The following is a 19324-nucleotide window of genomic DNA, read 5'->3' as shown; positions in this document are numbered from 1 at the left end:
CTGCAGCATGCCAGGCTTCTCTGTCATTCACCAACTCCTGGAGTTCGTGCAAACTCATGTCCATTGAGTCGGTGATGCTATCAAACCATCGCATGATAAAGGCAGTAAAAAGATCCCTCAACTCATACTGAGAGAGACAAGGACAGCTTTCCTGAGGAGGCATCTTTTGAGCTGAGGTTTGAAGGATGAGTAGGAGTTAGACTGAGGGCACAAAGTGCAGAAAACTTGCAATCTGTTAGATGCTTTTGGAGTATGAGTTTAATGAGTATGCTTCACAGAACTTTGGCTCTTTTCAACAGAGAATTTGTTTTTTTTTTTAATCTCTCTGACCCAGAAAGGTAACCAGAAAAGGAGTGTTTTGTAAAATGGAGCAACTGTGTATGCACAAGCATGGATACACTGATAACACTGCAAGAAGGAGGTTGAAAGCATCAGTTTGCCCTCACTTCCTGTCCATATAGCAATGTTCCTAAATTAAGAGAAAGGGCTATTTTATTGTGGCTGCCCATTTTGATTGACTGTGTTGGATTCTGAGGTTGAATTACCTATCATTATTGATCAGGTGGGTGCCCCTATGGTATGATCATAGGATATTTTTCATCAGACTGTTTCATCTCTTTGGGGGGAGGTATAATCTTAAAATAAAACTTACTACTTAATTCATTTAGTGAAGTTTTCCCCTAAATTGATTTTTTTTCAAGTGAAAATATTTGGTTTCTGTGTAATTAGGAGTAAGGGCGGGGAGGGGGTGGAGATTTAAAATACACAGTGCATCTTAAACTGTTAATCTCATGACGTCAGGGAGCCTGCAAGCAGGTTCAAATTTTTAAAGGTTTAATTCCCACTCAAAGTGGTTTATGAGAAACGCTCCCATGAAGAAACGGATGATGGCGGAAAAAAACTCACTTAGCTTCTCTAGGATCTCCTCATCTGTCATTTTGGATTTTTTCCTTTGCCGATCTGTGTTTCTATACAAAGTACTGGAATTGGCGTTCTCAGCAGAAGGTGGTGTGACCTCTTTATTTGGTGCTGCTGGTGAAGCAATTGATTCAACCACGGAACGAGTGTAGATCTTAAAGACAAAAAGTTTTGTTACAAGTTAAAGACAATTGATGAACCAATATTGACACATCAGAATCACTGAACATCCGCAGTTTACATGTGGTTCACTCTTTTAAAAACATACACACAGTGATTTTTCATCATGTACTTTCATAATTATTAAATGTATCCTTTACAATTACGACTCTAGAAGTATCAATTTTTGTAGATCATTAATATATTCAATTACTGACTCAATGGACATGAATTTGAGCAAACTCCGGGAGAAAGTGAAGTACAGGGAAGCCTGGCGTGCTGCAGTCCATGCAATTGCAAAGAGTCAGACATGACTTAGCCACTGAACAACAATAAATTCAATGTCCCTTGAATCCAAAATCACTAACTGAGTGTGGGTGATACAAATACTAGTGAAAATTCTGTAACTAAATAGTTGTATAACCCTAGATAATTACATCATCTTCCTAAAGTTTTAGGGTCTGAGTATACTTGCTATCCAGAGAAGGCAATGGCACCCCACTCCAGTACTCGTGCCTGGAAAATCCCATGGACAGAGGAGCCTGGTAGGCTGCAGTCCATGAGGTTGCTAAGAGTTGGACACGACTGAGCGACTTCACTTTCAATTTTCACTTTCATGCATTGGAGAAGGAAATGGCAACCCACTCCAGTGTTCTTTCCTGGAGAATCCCAGGGACAGAGGAGCCTGGTAGGAGGCCATCTATGGGGTCGCACAGAATCGGACATGACTGAAGCGACTTAACAGTAGCAGCAGCATACTTGCTATCTCTCTTCTAATTCTCAAAATTTATGTTTGACCTTCCCCCTTGATTCTTTCTTTCCAGAAACGCCTTCTCTGTATCCCATCATCTTGTATATGAGATGGCAGCCTCCAGGACTATCAATTTCTGTAGAGGTATTTACCGAACTGTTTTTACCTACAAAAGTCAAGCAGGAGGAACTAGAAGAGGAAACTATAATAAAGGTAGCATTGGGCTATTACATTTTTGGCCACACACAGACTGGATCAACAGAATTATGATATTCAAGTACCCTATTTTTCATCACTTTCAATCCAACAACCATATGGTTCACTCTTAGTGTTGTACATTCTATGGGTTTAGATGAGTGTATAATGACATGTGGGCTTCCCTGGTGGCTCAGTGGAAAGAATTCACCTGCCAGTGCAAGAGACAAGGTTCAGTCTCTGGGTCAGAAGGATCCCCTGGAGAAGGAAATGGCAACCCACTCCAGTATTCTTGCCTGGAAAATCCCACAGAGGAGCCTGGCAGTCTACAGTCCATGGGGTTGCAAAAGAGTAGGACATGACTGAGTGACTAAACAACAATGTAATGACATGTATCCATCATTATGGTAGCATACAGAATATTTTCTCTGCCCTAAAAATCTCCTGTGCACCACCTATTCATCCCTCCCTCCACCCTGCCCCTCAGCCTTTAATAAGATTTTAAAGACAACTGATTTCTATCAAAAAAAGAACTTTACATTGCTTCAAGTATACTGCCCTTGAAAACTCTCAGGAGCTAGTCTTTTGAGGTCCCCAAACACACTGTGCTAATTGTGGTCTTGGTTCCTCTGCTGATGCAATACTTCCTTCGTGATTCCCATGGATTTCATTCTCTAGCTTAGCTTCTGCAATGGTTTTAAAATTTAGCACTTATTTATATATTGTTTGGTATTATTCTCTCACTGTCATGTGCTAATCTGTATCTCCAAACAGTAGCCCCAACCAAATTTGTATCTTATATTCTAGTTCTTTACCAGCTGAGCCACAAGAGAAGCCCAAGAATAACAGAATTGGTAGCCTATCCCTTCTCCAGGGGATCTTCCTGATCCTAGAATCGAACCAGGGTCTTCTGCATCACAGCAGATTCTTTACCAACTGAGCTATCATTTCAGGAAACCTGGATTTGATTCCTGGGTTGGGAAGATCCCCTGGAGAAGGTAAAAGGCTACCCACTCCAGTATTCTGGCCTGGAGAATTCCATGGACTGTATAGTCCATGGGGTCTCAAACAGCTGGACACGACTGAGTGCCTTTCACTCACTCATTCTAGTTCTGGGAACACAAATGCTCAATAGATACTGGGCCATCAACTAGTTTCGAACTCTAGGATTGTTTCAAAGGACATCTGTTGAATCATTTGGAAACAGTCACTTGGGACTTACTGATTTTGTATGCTCTGGTCTTGGTGCAATGACTGGTGGGGGCTCATTGTCATCTTCTTCTTCTTCCTCTTCTTCATCTTCTTCTTCAGACACAGGAGGAGCCAAAGGAGGCTCTGATGCTGTTTTTGTACTCTTAGGATAAAAACAAAGACCAGATATTAACTCTTCATTGTTTTTCTTCAGAAATGAGAAAAGGGAGATAAGATATTTAAGCATGTAGGGATAGGAGGGAATTTCATCTTTTACACATCAGCAGAACTGTCTGCAGTTTGGTGGCCAGGACCTGCCCATACTCAGAGATAAATTCAGGTCAGGATTTAAGCACCATAGATTTTTTAAATTCCTTTCATTTTCCACTGAGCTCAAAAACAGTGAACTATTCATGTAACATTTTTGAGTTTTAATGTTTTTTAAATCAATGAATATATTGTAAAAATCAAATTAATTGCCAATAAAGCCTTGAATTTGTACCAGGCAGGTTATCACTGTGTTGACTGCTGACAGTTTATCAATAAGAAAAGGGCTGTTTTGTGCCTAAAGATAAGAGCATGCATCTGGATATGGCATAAACGTGTGTGTGTGTGCTGTCACTTCAGTCGTGTCTGACTCTCTGGGACTCTATGGACTGTAGCCCTCCAGGCTCCTCTGTCCATGGGATTCTCCAGGCAAGAGTACTGGAGTGGTTGCCATGCCCTCCTCCAGGTAATCTTCCTGACCCAGGGATCAAGCCCACATCTCTTGTGTCTCCTGCATTGGCAGGCAGGTTCTTTACCACTAGCGCCACCTGGGAAGCCCTGATAGTACAATAAATATACACAAATGTCAAAATAGCCTCAGATTGAAGAGTAAGTCCCTGAACAGTATTTAGTGTTTAATAACACTAATACCAAAGAAGCTGTGATGGGTGAGAAGCAAATCAGATTCCCACAACTATGGGAGGCATCATTAACTCCATATTAATTATATAGGCATTAGTTTAACAGATTTAGTGACTACAACATTGTTTCTATTTTGATTCCCATCCAGGCTACTAGAAGATGCTGAAACTTGTAAACAATTGAGGCTATGTCTAGAAGGCGTAGTCAATCCCATGAAGTCACATCCTATAGGATAGCTAGGTCTACTGGAAGTGTTTCTAATGCAACAAAAGCACAAGCAGTGTGAAGTACAATCTCCCCCTAAAATCATAAAAAGTACATAAAGTGCAATTCCCCAGTCCTAAGTTACTGAGTCCCAAAGAAGTGATTCAACGTGACCTTAAGGTTCCAAATTTAGTTCATCTGATCAATAGAAACCCACCCTTAGTCAAGTAGTTTAATCAATTATCTCCATCTGGAAATCTGGCCAACCCTTTGAACTCAAGTTGCCTGATGGGAAACTCAGCATCTTCTTACAGAAATACGCACCTCCTGAAAGATAATGTCCTCATCTTTTTGGACACCCACATATCATTCAAAACCTGCAATTATCTTTGACCTCAACCTTTCCTCCAACATCTAATTAGTAACCTAGATATCTCTGGAATTTAAATCTAATCTCTATTCCCACTGCCACTGTCTCACGTAGGCCTACATCACCTCTGGCCTTGGATGCTTGCAATATCTCTCCAGTCGGTCTCCCTTCATCCAGTCTTACCTTCTGTCCTTAATTCCTTCTGAACATGTGTGATCAAATCACTCTTCATAATCTTTAATAACAACTCTCTTGCTCCACAAAACTTCAAGGGCTTCCCTCTATACACTTACTTAGACCAGATTCCTTAGAATACTATTTAAGGGCTTCTATGATTTGGCTCCAACCTAACTTTCAAAGATGACCTCCTATGATTCCTTTTCTTGCATCTTAGTCTTCATTCAAACTCATACCCCTTTGTCCCCTTGCTCTCTTCACTACCCTGCCCTTTATCATGCTTTCCGTTTGCCAAGAATACCCTTCTGTATCTTCACAGATCCAATCGCATCTGAACTTTAGGATCGAGTTCAAATTCCACCTTTTCTATGAAGCATTTTTCTAGTTCAACATTCAAAATATGTACCAAGTGCATACTTTGTACTAGGCACTGAACTTAAGCCCTTGAAAAGGGCCTGCTTCCTTTATCCCTCCCCAGATAAAAGGAAGCTCCTTTCTTTGAATTCTCATAGAAAATGGACATATTTTATGGTGTGTAACATGATCCATATGGTACTACGCTTCTTTATGTTCATACTTCTCTTCCCTTACTCGACTGAGCTCTAAATTTCCTAGTTTTGACAAGGAGGCACTTGATAGATACATGTTTTTAAAAGTAAATATCCAGTTGTTCTTAACTCCAAACAGTGAGTTCATCAGTTTCTTTCCTGATCTGATGGAATATTTTGAACATTATGTAGATTTAGTTTTAGTTCTACAAGTAAAACCAATAGAGGCAAGCTAAAAATAAGGCCAATGGACCATCCTAGGAAGTTGGTGTTCAAAATAACCGACCTACCTAAAGAGATAACAACTATTTGTCAACATATCTATCTTGTATTGCACAATAATGACAGTAATTAAGTCAAGGGAGGTAAAGTATGTGTTGATGATGGAAAGTTGGCATTTCTGTCTTTCCCACTTTGTTATCATCTTCCTTCATGTGCTGTTTTCAATGGAGTCCAGGAAGCTGTCATAGCAAAGAAGCAGCAGGAGGGCAATGAGCAGTAAGAACAGGAGGGCTACATTCTGCTCTGTTCTGAGAATTCTGAGCAAGGCACCAGTACCAGGGCCTCATGCAAGTCTCATGTGTGGAGAGAATGAGTTTTCGTCCTTGTTGCCATATAAAAGCAGCAGCAGTAGTAGCTTACATTTAATGAAGATGTAGTAGGTGCTAGGAAATGTACTAAGTATATTATATGCATTATCATATTCAATAGTCACACATGTTTTAGGAAGCAAGTATTAGTATTCTCAGTTAAGGCTGAGGAAAGAGAGGGTCACAGAAATCAAGCCACTTTCCCAAAGTGGCCTCTGCTTGTAAGTGGAGGAAAAGATTAAACACTTATGTCCAGAGCCTTTATTCTTTTAAGTTTTCTCTTTAGTTGTGGTAAAATAGACATAACATAAAAGTTACCATTTTTAAGTGTACAGTGCAGGAGAGTTACGTATATTCACATTGCTGTGCATCCATCACTGCTATCCATCCCCCAAATTCTTTTCATCACTGAAACTCTGTACCCATTAAACAACACCCCATTTCTACCTCACCCAGCAACCACTTTCTGTATCTATGATACTGACTACTTTAGGTACCTTATATATAGGCAGAATCATGGTATTTTTCTTTCTGTGACTGGATAGTTTCACTTAGCATAGTGTCCTAGAGGTTCATCCATCTTGTAGCATATGTAGGGATTTCCTTCCTTTTTAAGGTTGACTAATAATCCATTGTAAGGATATACCACAATGTTTATTCATTCATCTGTTGATGGACACTTGGATTGCTTCCACATTCTGGTTACTGTGAACATTGCTGCTACAAATATGGGTGTATAAATACCTACTCAAGACTCTGCTTTCAGTTCTTCTGGGTATATATCCCGAAGTGGAACTGCTGGATCCTGTGGTAATTTTCTTCTAAATTTTTGAGGAACTGCCATATTATTTGAAAGTCTTTAATTTTCACCAATAATGATTTACTGTACTGCTGTCACACTGACTGCCAGGGTGACATCAAGCAGGCCAGCATGTGTCCTTTATAAAAGGAAGAATGAGCTTGATTATCCATGACTCTGAATAAGCAGTTAGGAAACTTTCACTAATGCTAATTATAATATTTCACTCTTAAGGAAGCAGGCAGGGCAGGAAATTATTTCTATCAGGTTATCAAAATGAAACTCATACAAAGAGAAGCCTTGTCTAAGACGATTTTCTCTGTATGAGTATTCTTTCAGATACTATAGCACTTTCAAGGCCCTTGAGCTAAGTTCCTTATTTTCCAGTCACTTCTCTGATAAAACTATCTATGGGACCTTTAGTTATCCCCTCCCCACTTCATCTCAGTTTGTTGGAACAGGGGACACCAAAAGATGTTAGTGGTATGGCCTTAGACAAGTTATTTCACCTCTCTGAATCTCATCTGTAAAATGGAGACAGTGATAAGACTTACTTAATTGGGTCATATGCTGAGTGAGAAAAGTCAATCTCCAAAGGTCATATACTATATTATTTCATTTATGTGAAATGTCCAAAATGACAAATCCACAAAATCAGATTAGTGATGCCCTAGGGCCAGGGTGGGGTAGATGGGGTTAACTCTAGGCAGACTTGGGAGACTTTATTGGGGTGATGAAAATGTTCTAAAATTGGATTATGGTGATGGTGGCACAGGTATATACATTTACTAAAACTCATCAAACTGTACACTTTAAAAGGGTGAATTTTATCATTCTAAATTATACCTCTCAAACTATTTTTAAAAGACTCTATGTGTATTTAAAAACTAGTCCTGCACAATTATATTCTGTTGGACCACCAGAAATACCAATCATACAAGACCATTTTCAATTTTTCACTTACCGAAGGATGGGCTGCTATGTATCCGTGTGCGCTTTTATCTGAAAAGTGAAGATAAAGATATTACCTTTGTTTTATAAAGACTGTCTCATTGAGAGACTATGCTCTAAAAAACCGCATGTGTTTGACCAGAAGGAAAATTGTCAATTCAGTATTAAATAGATATCATGACAAATGACATTTTTGTTAAAATAGTTCACACCCTTGCATCATCACATTCTCGCCACCCCATTTTATAGGTTTTAATGAAGGCCTCCAGTGAACTGCACCTATACTGAGCAATGCTGAGATTACCTACTCCTGACTGGTATGACTCTACTCATCTATATTCAGAATTTTTCCTCAGCTTCCTCCTTCCCTCTTCCCCTCCTTCCTTCTTTTCCACTTCCTTCCTTCCTTCCACCCTGCCTTCTTTTCCCCTTCTGCTCCTTCCCTCCCCTTCCTACGCTATTAGTCACAACATGAGAGCATCAAGAAAACACACGGTGAGTTTCAGAATACAGCAGTAACTCAGATACTGTTGAGTTCTAACCTAGTTTTCAGGATCTCATCTTTGTAAGCTGAGAAAATGCGACACATAAAAATGGTTAAAAAGAAGTGGCAACATGGAATAAAGAATAAATTCTGAAATCTGCCCTATGTATTAAAACCAATGCCAAGAGGGAGGGGCTCTTTTTAGCTGGAGCTGTAATGATAGTATTCTCTTCTTCCTTTAGATGTAAAATAATAAATTGCTTTAGAGATGCAATCCAGATTATCCTTTTCAAAATGTAAAATTATTCTTTGGTATATTTCTCCAGTTGTTTATAGTGCAGATTTGGACATCAACGTGTCAGAGGCCAGGTCACATGCTAACAAATGAAGCTGAAATAAGGCAGGAGGAACACAGCCATTCTGATCTCTTATAAATACCAAGACATATGTCTTTTTTGTAAGTCTGATTTTGAGGTCTGATCAAAATAATCCAGCAACCATAAAATTTGTGCTGTGTCATCATGGTACAATTCAATGATCAAAAGGATAAAAAAATAAATTTCAAGAGACCAGGGTTTGATCCAGACTCCTCTTATTTCATGAACACTTCGCAAGGCCTGATCTTAAGTGACTTGAGTGTCTTCACGCCAGTGAAGAGACTAAACAACAATTGTGATTGCTGATTCAAACTGACAACTACTACTTCACTGGAAAATTTCCTTGTTTGAGCTCTAAAATCACTCAAGTACCATAAATCTCCTAACATCAACTTCAATTTCCAACTTATCCTCTGGCTGACTTATGTTGAAGTCATTTGGAGAAGGAGCTTGAACTGTCTTCAAATGCCCTCCAGGCATTCTGTTCTAATCCTAAAGTTCTGAGACTGAAATGACTTCAGTTTTTTGTTTGTTTTGGATGTGTTGCACAGTTTGCAGGATCTTAGTTCTCCAACCAGGGATCGAACCCAGGCCCATGTCAATGAAAGCATGGAGTCCTAACCTCTGGACCACCAGGGAATTCCTTCTCCTTTACTTTTTGATATCTTAGATTTATTCTTACCTCCTGATGTAAAGCTCATGTATTTCTGGTTGTTGACTGTTTCTTTGGAATCATAGAATTTGAGAACATCTAGAACAGCTTGGGGGTTCTTCTTCTGTTCCAGCTTTGTTATGTTGGAGGTTTGGAGTAATCGTGCCCATTGCTCAGGAATTCCCTGTGGACAACCAAAGGGAAAGAATGGCAGCTCAGAACATTCGGCAGCTGCATTTTCATGTTCCAGTAAAGTTCTTCACCAAGAAGCCCATGCTACCTGTAGGATTACACTTGGGAAACTGAAGTTACACTCTAGATTTAAAGTTAGTAACTTAATAATGCAATCATTCTCTTCTCTAATTAAAACACATAGGTAAAACTAGGATCCAACTTAAAAGGGTGGGTGGGAGTATGACTGTGATAGAAAAAAAAAAGCGCATGAAAATCACCTCCATATTAACTCTGCTCATCCATGAAATGATGTTTACGGCTTAGCTTATTTTTTTCTGGCGACTCAGGGCAGACATAGCAAGACTTCTCTAAATTTGTGCACAGCATAGTATCGTTCAGATCAATAGGTTTTATATGTCTAGAATAACATAAGCTGTTTCTGAGCATGTTGTAATCAGAATATCTCTTAGAATAAAAGGAAAGCCTCACCCTTGGTCAGTTCATATTTTGTGATTATGAAATGCAATTTTGGGGGGGTCTAGAACTTTAATATACAGAGGGATTGAGAGGAGACAAAAACAGAATCATGGAAGAGCAATAACCACAGGAGTGCTAAATAGTAAAGGCTGCTTTGGGTATTTTCCCTGCAGCTTTCTCCTCTCCTCCCTCTATCCCCTCCTCCCCGCTTCATTCATTGGCCACATAGAACCTGGGGACTGTGGCAACCAAGCCTTGTGAAAATTTGCAATCATCCAAAGCATTTAGAGCAGAGAGGAGGGAGTACTTGGCACTCTAACCAAGGAGAATTGCAAAGATTACACTGGGAGGTGAGCTTTGCATCCTTTCCTACATGTTCGGCCTATGGATGCCCCCATTTCATAATTATCCAACCTCCAAGAGCAACTTGGAGCAAGAAACAGATACACTATTCCTGAAGTGCATCTAGACACAATTTACGTGGCTTTGTCCTATGAAGTCTCGGCAAAACAATGTGTGACGTGGGCCTCCAGAGTTTGGGAATGACAACAAAAAAGTGAGATAAGCCAAGCAACAACTCTACTGCACACACATGAACCTGCTGCTGCAGTGCTATGACATCTCAAAGAAGCACTTTGATGCAAGCTTCTTTTGGGCCTGTGACGCACCTCTGGGAGCTTCCCTGGGCACATCTGTGAGCCATAGAGATCTGGCTGTAATGGACGTAAATAAAGAAAGAAAAGAAAGTTAAAACAGAATGTGGGACAACTTAGAAGGTGGGAGGAGATGAAACCAATGGGTCTGAATGGGGAGGGGAAATCCCTTCTAAAGCGGGGCGGTTGTGAGAATAGGGAGGCATTGACTACATCAGGGCCAGGGCAGCCTACAGGACAACAGATTCCAGAAAACAGAGAAAACGACAATGTTCCAAAGTTTGGATGCAATAATTCCAGTTTTGGCCAGATGCTTCCTCCATAAATAAGCAATTGTAAGAGTTACCATTACATGGCTAGAGAAATTACTAAAAGGCAGAAACATGAATTTGGAGGAAAGAAGGATGGCATCATGAAAAGCTTCAACAATAATTTGTAAGTCGTCTTTTACAACTGGGTGATCACAGGTAGCCAGTGGCCATGTGATGAACTTACAAATTTCAGTTCCCAATTCTGGTGAACCGTTTTCAGTTTCACATGGGAAGTGTCTGTATGGCTAAAATTCAAAGAAGAGTTATATTGTGATGCTGAATTTAACCTTGACCTCATTAAAGTGATTTTTCTGTATTTTGGAGCTAAAGTCATGGCTGGCTTAGAAAAAACTAGATTAAGGATTTCCCACACAGCCAGACTCTATGTTTGAATTTCTGAGTCATTTAGACCAGGGAAGGGAAACCATTTCATTTCAAACCATATTATGAACAATCTCCATTTTAATGTTGCTGTTCCAAAGTCCCATTTCCCACATAATAAGATCAGATATAAGGTAACAACTTTGTCTAAATAAAGATATTATTTACAACACTACAGAAACATGCTTTGACCCAACTGGTTTGATTTGGGATACAGGTCTTTGATTCCTGGCATTTGGGGTTACTCCAAGCACAGTGAAAAGGACACTTTTACATGCATTCATCACGCAATTTGATGCTAAAGCTTTAAGCCAAAAGTTTGAACTCAGGAGCCCATGCATGATCCCAGTTCTGATTCTAAGTGCAATTAATAGCATTTGGTTAATACTGTAATGGCCAAAGGAGTTATTAAGTGTTACAAAACCAGGTATGCATTGCACATAACCACTAGAGCAGACATCACTGGCATGATCATTACCATAATCATTAGAATATTTGCAGTTACTATACATTCTCATGGCACTTCTAAACTTTTGTGATAATAGTCATATGATCACTAGACAGCAGGAATAACTGCTGTCAACTGCAAAAGATCCTCCAGACAACTATACTTACCATGTGACTATGCTGCTGACATAACGTCTTTTTTCCTTTTTTAAGTTGAGATAAACCAGCTCATCAATGAGACCTAACACTTAAATCTGAATGTATGCCACAAAGGGATGTAAACGGAAAGCCATCTCATTACTCCAAATTGAGGTACAAACCCCAGAAGTTAGATAGCTCATGAAGACCTAGATGTGTGAGCATCAGAAGCAGGATCACATGTCAAGGCCTGACCATGTAGGTAATAACAACTAGATATACATCAAGCTGGGGATTATCCAGTGTAGCCCAGGAGAATGGCAGCATGATACAACAGGCCAAGCATTTATCTTATCAGAAGAAATGATTATTTATATCACTCATACCATTTTTCCCTCTGATTGACTTGAAGCGACCGTCACAGGTCTAGAGGTCTGGAAGGGGGAGTTCTGAAGTATTTGGGACAAAAATGGCAAGATAAAGGGTAAGGACTTGTAATAGTTTCATACCCCAAATCTCACCTCCCAACCTAATTTTAACCTCAGGGTCCAAGCATATGATCAAGTGTACAAGGTTTTATGGGCCGATTAGTCAAAGGATAAGCACCAAGCAATACACCAAATCAGTGTCCACATAGTCTAAGTAACAGGCCCTTGGGACACAACTGGACTAGATAGTTCAACCAATTGCTCAAAATTCAACCTCAACAACTGCAGTGGGAAAATTTAGTTATATGTCCCTCCCCCTCCACATGCACACGCACATACACATAATCAATTAGTGGTATGGGGGCAATTAAGACTTAATTCTAAATTCTACCAATAAAATGACTTTTAAAAGCTTATTATCGTTTGGTATTGTTAAAGTCAGTAAATATAAATCACAGGTTAAGATGGTAAAAAAAAAGAATTTGGTATTTAAAAAAAATAATGTGGGGTCAGATAGTTATAAAAGATTATCATGATGACAATAAAGTACATCAGATTTCCAAATTTAGCCTGTGTCTTATCCATATTCAGTGGATTTCTAACAACTGCATCAAACACTTTATTTCAATATTAGATTTTTGAGAAGAGGGGAAAAGTTATTGTTTGGTTTGGTTCAGTTGCATTGAGATGTTTTTCATGATTGGAAAGACTATGCATCACATATTGCTACCCCACACAGCTCTGATTGGTTTTTTGGGTTCTAATTGATAGCAAAGTGAAAATGACTGATCTACAGTCAGCAAAATGCTGGTGATTCACTTTCTTTCATTTCCATTCAAAACCCATAAAGAACAAAGGAAAGAAAAGATAGAAAAATTGTATCATGTTGATATATGGCAAAACTAAAACAATATTGTAAAGTAAAAAATAATAATAATAATAAATTAAAAAAAATTGTATCATAAGATGTCAGACAAGTAGGAAAAAGTGGAAAAATATTTAAAAATTGGAAAGGAACCAGATTATATCACATAAGAATAGTGGAGGGGAAATTTTTCACATCCAAAAACAAAAAGGAAGAATAAAAGAAAAGAGAAATATGAAATAAGACAATAAAACAGAAGAAAAGCACATAGAAAACAAAAAGGTCAAAACTGGGGAAGAGAGCTCTTAAATAAGTGAAGTGTTTTAAGAGAAAACTTATAATGATTAAGTGCTTTTACTGTTTCAAACGTCAGAAAAAAAGCATCATCTCTTTATGATTTTTTAAAAATCTAAACTTGTTCAGATTATTCAAAATAACAATATATAAAGATTTGTTGGTTTTGGTGGTGGTGATAATGGTGGTAGCAGTGACAGTGAGGTTATATTTTCTAAGTGTAGCTAACAGAATATTCTCAAATATGGCAAACAACAGAGACTGGGCTCAAATTCAAAGCCATTTAAATAATGTCTCTGATTTCAATGATGAAATTGGTTAAACCATTATCTCAACTTTATTAATGTCAGTACTTCTTAACGTTCTCTTCTACTTGCTACTGAGAACATACAATAAGTTTATATCATTTTACAAGACTAAGATGTTTAATCAATTTCCATTTCATTCTCACACAGCTTTTGCTTGGGGCTAGTGCACTGGGACGACCCAGAGGGATGGTATGGGGAGGGAGGAGGGAGGAGGGTTCAGGATGGGCAACACATGTATACCTGTGGCGGATTCATTTTGATATTTGGCAAAACTAATATAATTATGTAAAGTTTAAAAATAAAATAAAATTAAAAAAATATATAAGAAAAAAAAGATAACTTGTCTGTTAATTTAGAAACATGGTTTGATTCTCTAAATCAAATTAATTTGTTCCTTCTTTTCAAAAATTTAATCTTATGACAAAGTCTACTCACTAACCATCATGTTATGAAATAGGAAATTTACTTATTTAATGTCTAAATTTCTAAGAAGCCAAGAATCAATGAAGATGGTTCTACCAAAGATTTTTTTTCCAGAATGTGTTCAAAATTACTCATTATCTCAAAATGCACATTTTGACTGAGGTCCTTACTAGTATGAAAAAGTACTTGATCTTCCTGAGGACATATTTCTACCCATATCTTTTCCTTCATCCATCTAAAAGAAAAATGCTAGATCTTTAAAAAAAAAAAACAGGCATAAAATATCATAGATCTGAGATTATGTGCCATTTGGGCACTACCAATATCCAAAGAAAGACTGGATCTGTAGCTATAGCCTTCTGGGAAATTCTTATTGGTATTTATTATATATACAAATATTATATATATACAAATATAAAGTAAGTATATAACCACTAAAGCACACAATACACCCATCAATATTTCTTCCTGAAACATGAGGTTTGTTGTTTTGAATGTCTATAAAATATACCTGTATATAAGCCTAAAAGTAAGCTATGTTCTTGAAATCAAAGGGAAAAAAAGGTCAATTTTACAGAGATTTTTGGTTAGTGTGGTTAATTTATCTAGGTAATCCAGGATCCAATGTAAAGCCTGAATTATTCAGATAGACTGTCTTCATTGGCCAAGTTGAGTCAATGGTTCTCTGATTCAGTGATAAAGAACAATGTCAAGTTGAGTCTATCTAGACTATGCTTCCTGTGCCATAGCAAATTAGCATTTTCAATCAAGTTGAAGGCTAACCACAATTAGACATTTTTGTCATGATGAACAAAATAATTTTGCCAATTCTAAAGCCACTCTCTAGTTCCACCTGTGATAGACTAGGCAAAGTCCATCTTCCTTGAAATCACCAAAAACATCAAGTCTGATATTTTGGGACGTGGCAATTCTTCTTTGAAACCGATTTTCACAAAGGAATTTTTTCATGCCTTACAAAACAAAATAAGAAGCTTACTTACAGTGAATTCCCCGGTGACTGCATCAAACCCCACATGAATCGTATGTTCAAAGTCTGAAGGAAGAGAGATCTCTGGGCGCTCTTTCTCTTTCTTCTTATTGGCTAAAGGCAAAATGTTAACATATATTTACTTGGGATAAAGTTTTGGCAGCCATAAGTTGTACAGTTAGGTTCATCAAAATAATTACAAAGCTGAATGACAATTGAGACCAATGCAATTATAACAATACTTAACTCCAGAATTTATAATTTTATATAAGTAAGTGGCTGAGAGTTGGACAAAATGTCAGGTCCAAATAATTTACAAATTTCCAAATCCAATTCAAACAAAACTTGTAGTCAAACTGATTTATATCTTTTACCAGTCTAATGATATAATCAACAGGTATCTAGGTAGATTGTATTTAACTGGCTTTGCTGAATCAAATATCACCTACTAAAGAAGAAATTCATTAGACTCAAGTAAAGCTAACCTTTACTATTAGCAAGAACGAATAGAAAAGTGCTTAAACTATCTATATGTGTTTATCTATAAGTGTTTCTGTGTTAAACCGTAGCTAAATATCAAGTAACTAGAACTTTTAAAATTTACATGTTTACATTACAAAACATATCTTAACAGATGCTTAGTCTTCTGTCAGTGAGAATATTATTGCAAATCAATAATGTTGCAAATTTCTCTTTATCATTAAAAATGTTTTAAATCATATCTTACCCAGAACATTGCTAGTAAAAAAAAAAAACAAAAACAAAAACAAAAAAAAAGAACAAATTGCTGCTTTTTACTGAATTAATTTCAGGTCATTCCTAGAAACAAAATTTCATGCAAAGATGGACACAATAAAGGACAGAAATGGTATGGACCTGACAGAAGCATAAGATATTAAGAAGAGGTGGCAAGAATACACAGAAGAACTATACAAAAAAGACCTTCATGACCCAGATAAACATGATGGTGTGATCAGTAACCTAGAGCCAGACATCCTGGAATGAGAAGTCAAGTGGGCCTTAGGAAGCATCACTATGAACAAAGCTAGTGGAAGCAATGGAATTCCAGCTGAGCTGTTTCAAATCCTAAAAGATGATGCTGTGAAAGTGCTGCACTCAATATACTAGCAAATTTGGAAAACTCAACAGTGGCCACAGGACTGGAAAAGATCAGTTTTCATTCCAATCCCAAAGAAAGGCAATGCCAAAGAATGTTCAAACTACCACACAATTGTACTCATCTCACACACTAGCAAAGTAATGCTCAAATTCTCCAAGCCAGGCTTCAGCAATACATGAACCGTGAACTTCCAGATGTTCAAGCTGGTTTTAGAAAAGGCAGAGGAACCAGAGATCAAATTGCCAACATCCGTTGAATCACTGAAAAAGCGACGACTGAGCAACTGAACTGAACTAGAAACCTCAAACCAATTCCAATATTTTGTAGCTATTTTTCCATGTCCTTATAAATTTTGTCATCAGATCAGATCAGTCACTCAGTCGTGTCCGACTCTTTGCGACCCCATGAATCGCAGCACGCCAGGCCTCCCTGTCCATCACCAACTCCCGGAGTTCACTCAGACTCACGTCCATCGAGTCAGTGATGCCATCCAGCCATCTCATCCTCTGTCGTCCCCTTCTCCTCCTGCCCCCAATCCCTCCCAGCATCAGAGTCTTTTCCAATGAGTCAACTCTTTGCATGAGGGGGCCAAAGTACTGGAGTTTCAGCTTTAGCATCATTCCTTCCAAAGAAATCCCAGGGCTGATCTCCTTCAGAATGGACTGGTTGGATCTCCTTGCAGTCCAAGGGACTCTCAAGAGTCTTCTCCAACACCACAGTTCAAAAGCATCAATTCTTCGGTGCTCAGCCTTCTTCACAGTCCAACTCTCACATCCATACATGACCACAGGAAAAACCATAGCCTTGACTAGACAGATCTTTGTTGGCAAAGTAATGTCTCTGCTTTTGAATATGCTATCTAGGTTGGTCATAACTTTCCTTCCAAGGAGTAACTGTCTTTTAATTTCATGGCTGTAGTCACCATCTGCAGTGATTTTGGAGCCCAGAAAAATAAAGTCTGACACTGTTTCCACTGTTTCCCCATCTATTTCCCATGAAGTGATGGGACGGGATGCCATGATCTTCGTTTTCTGAATGTTGAGCTTTAAGCCCACTTTTTCACTCTCCACTTTCACTTTCATCAAGAGGCTTTTTAGTTCCTCTTCACTTTCTGCCATCAGGGTGGTGTCATCTGCATATCTGAGGTTATTGATATTTCTCCCGGCAATCTTGATTCCAGCTTGTGTTTCTTCCAGTCCAGCATTTCTCATGATGTACTCTGCATATAAATTAAATAAACAGGGTGACAGTATACAGCCTTGACGAACTCCTTTTCCTATTTGGAACCAGTCTGTTGTTCCATGTCCAGTTCTAACTGTTCAAAATTATTGTCCTCAAGTAACAGATTTTTCATAGTGACACAATTATGAATAAATAGTTCAATAGTTAATAAGTCAAAAAACTTTAAAGGAATAATCACTGAAGAAATAAATTTGGGAACTGTAATGAAATTAGTCTATATCAAAACGATCCCAGGAGGAAGTTATTGTGGAAACACTGTAAGATGGCATTTATATATCAGCAAATTTGAGTACAAATCTCTGCTATGGCTGCATTTCACAGTCAAAAAAGTAATAACCTCCTAATACTGGGTAAGTCAGCATGAACCAGTTTTGCCCAATTGAAACCAATCAACTTTAGACCTGCCAGGGTGGTAAATTTAGAACATTCTGGTTCAAATAGATGTTTCCTTGCCCTGAATTTTAGACAACATTCAATTAACCATAATGGATTACTGGTTCTGTGGGTTTCCCAGGATAAATTTTAAATTCAAAACATTTCATATCCAATGGTCACTCTTATGGCTTCTTTTCTCTTTTGACTCTCTCACTGCTCCCTTTCTCCAGCCAGAGGTCAGAGATATGGGATACAAATATGGAAATTCAAGAAGTAAGAGGATTAAGATACAAGATTAGGAAAGAAAGGTTGAGGTGGTCGGGGGGAGTGGGTGAGGGGGACAAGGGTCACTCCAAGTTTTTGCCTGGCCATAGAACACATTTAGGACTCATTTTGAAAAGTATATATGTGCCATCTAAATTCAAATCGGTATAGATTCCACATTTACAGTGAATCTATTTTATTGACTATCATTTTAACTGAACAATGAAGATTAGCATTTTCTGTAGGTACTTCTACTTCCCTTGCATGTTTATAGACCATAACTACCACTTATAATTGTTCAACTACCACTTTTACTTGTCCAGAAAGGCAAACAAAACACTCAGCTTTCTGTTCTAGCCAGTCCACTGATCACCACTGATCACCCGGCTACTCCTGTAATCATTTTCTTATTTTCCTCTTTCCTGATCTCCCATTCATGTTGAACATGGCTAACCACCTCTCTTTCTGTTTCCTTGACAATGTGGTCTGATCCTCCTCCTCCCTAAGTAATCATTCTTTGTTTGATGGGCATTTCTTATTCTGCCTTTCCTTTCCTAGCACAGTCTTTGGCATTCATTTCTCTTGGATGGCATTCACTCCCAGATACTAACTCATGTTGGGTAGTTTCCTAATCTGTGGTTGGCAGGGGTAGATATAGATTTTGTGGGTACAAAGACTTTATGTGATTTGAGAGGAATATTCCCTTTAAGTAAAAACAATACAAAAATGGTAGGACTCCTTCAAGAGCCTTGGAAGAATCCCAAGTGAGAAACTCTGAAGAAGCAGCTGTATTTACATCACAGTAAATCTACTGGTGGTTGGTGACCATTCTGGTATCAAAGACCACTATGAAATATCTAAAGAAAGCCGTGGTACTTCTGTCTACAAAACTGGATTATACACACATATACACACTTCTGAATATAACTTCAGAGGCTCAATATTTCCCTAGGATCCAGGTTAAGAACCCCTAGCTTAGGCTATATCTTTAATCATGATATCAACTTGTATTCATGATCTCTCTTGCCAGCAAACAGCCTCTCCCTATTTCTCCATTAGCAACGGCAGCACAACTGAAGCATGTTGACTGAGATGTAAATAAATGTTAGTTGCTCAGTCGCGCCCGACTCTTTGCGACCCCATGGACTGCAGCCCACATGG

At 38.3% G+C, this 19324-nt stretch overlaps 1 protein-coding gene across 5 annotated transcripts in view; it reads right to left on the bottom strand.

The window, feature by feature from the left end:
* PAK3 (p21 (RAC1) activated kinase 3) overlaps window positions 1-19324 on the bottom strand; it is a 127949-nt gene that overhangs the window by 63101 nt on the left and 45524 nt on the right. For all 5 annotated transcript variants that reach the window (XM_055565778.1, XM_055565780.1, XM_055565779.1 and 2 more), the window contains 5 exons: window positions 15176-15276; window positions 9306-9459; window positions 7776-7813; window positions 3246-3377; window positions 907-1072 (listed from right to left, as the gene is read on the bottom strand). In XM_055565778.1, the coding sequence (XP_055421753.1) occupies window positions 907-1072; window positions 3246-3377; window positions 7776-7813; window positions 9306-9459; window positions 15176-15276 (591 nt within the window). The remainder of the gene's footprint in view (window positions 1-906; window positions 1073-3245; window positions 3378-7775; window positions 7814-9305; window positions 9460-15175; window positions 15277-19324) is intronic.

This window comes from Bubalus kerabau, chromosome X (genome assembly GCF_029407905.1).
Source record: "Bubalus kerabau isolate K-KA32 ecotype Philippines breed swamp buffalo chromosome X, PCC_UOA_SB_1v2, whole genome shotgun sequence".
Lineage (NCBI taxonomy): Eukaryota > Metazoa > Chordata > Mammalia > Artiodactyla > Bovidae > Bubalus > Bubalus kerabau.
The sequence above is the reverse complement of the archived record's forward strand: the minus strand, read 5'-3'. Positions and strand labels throughout refer to the sequence as shown.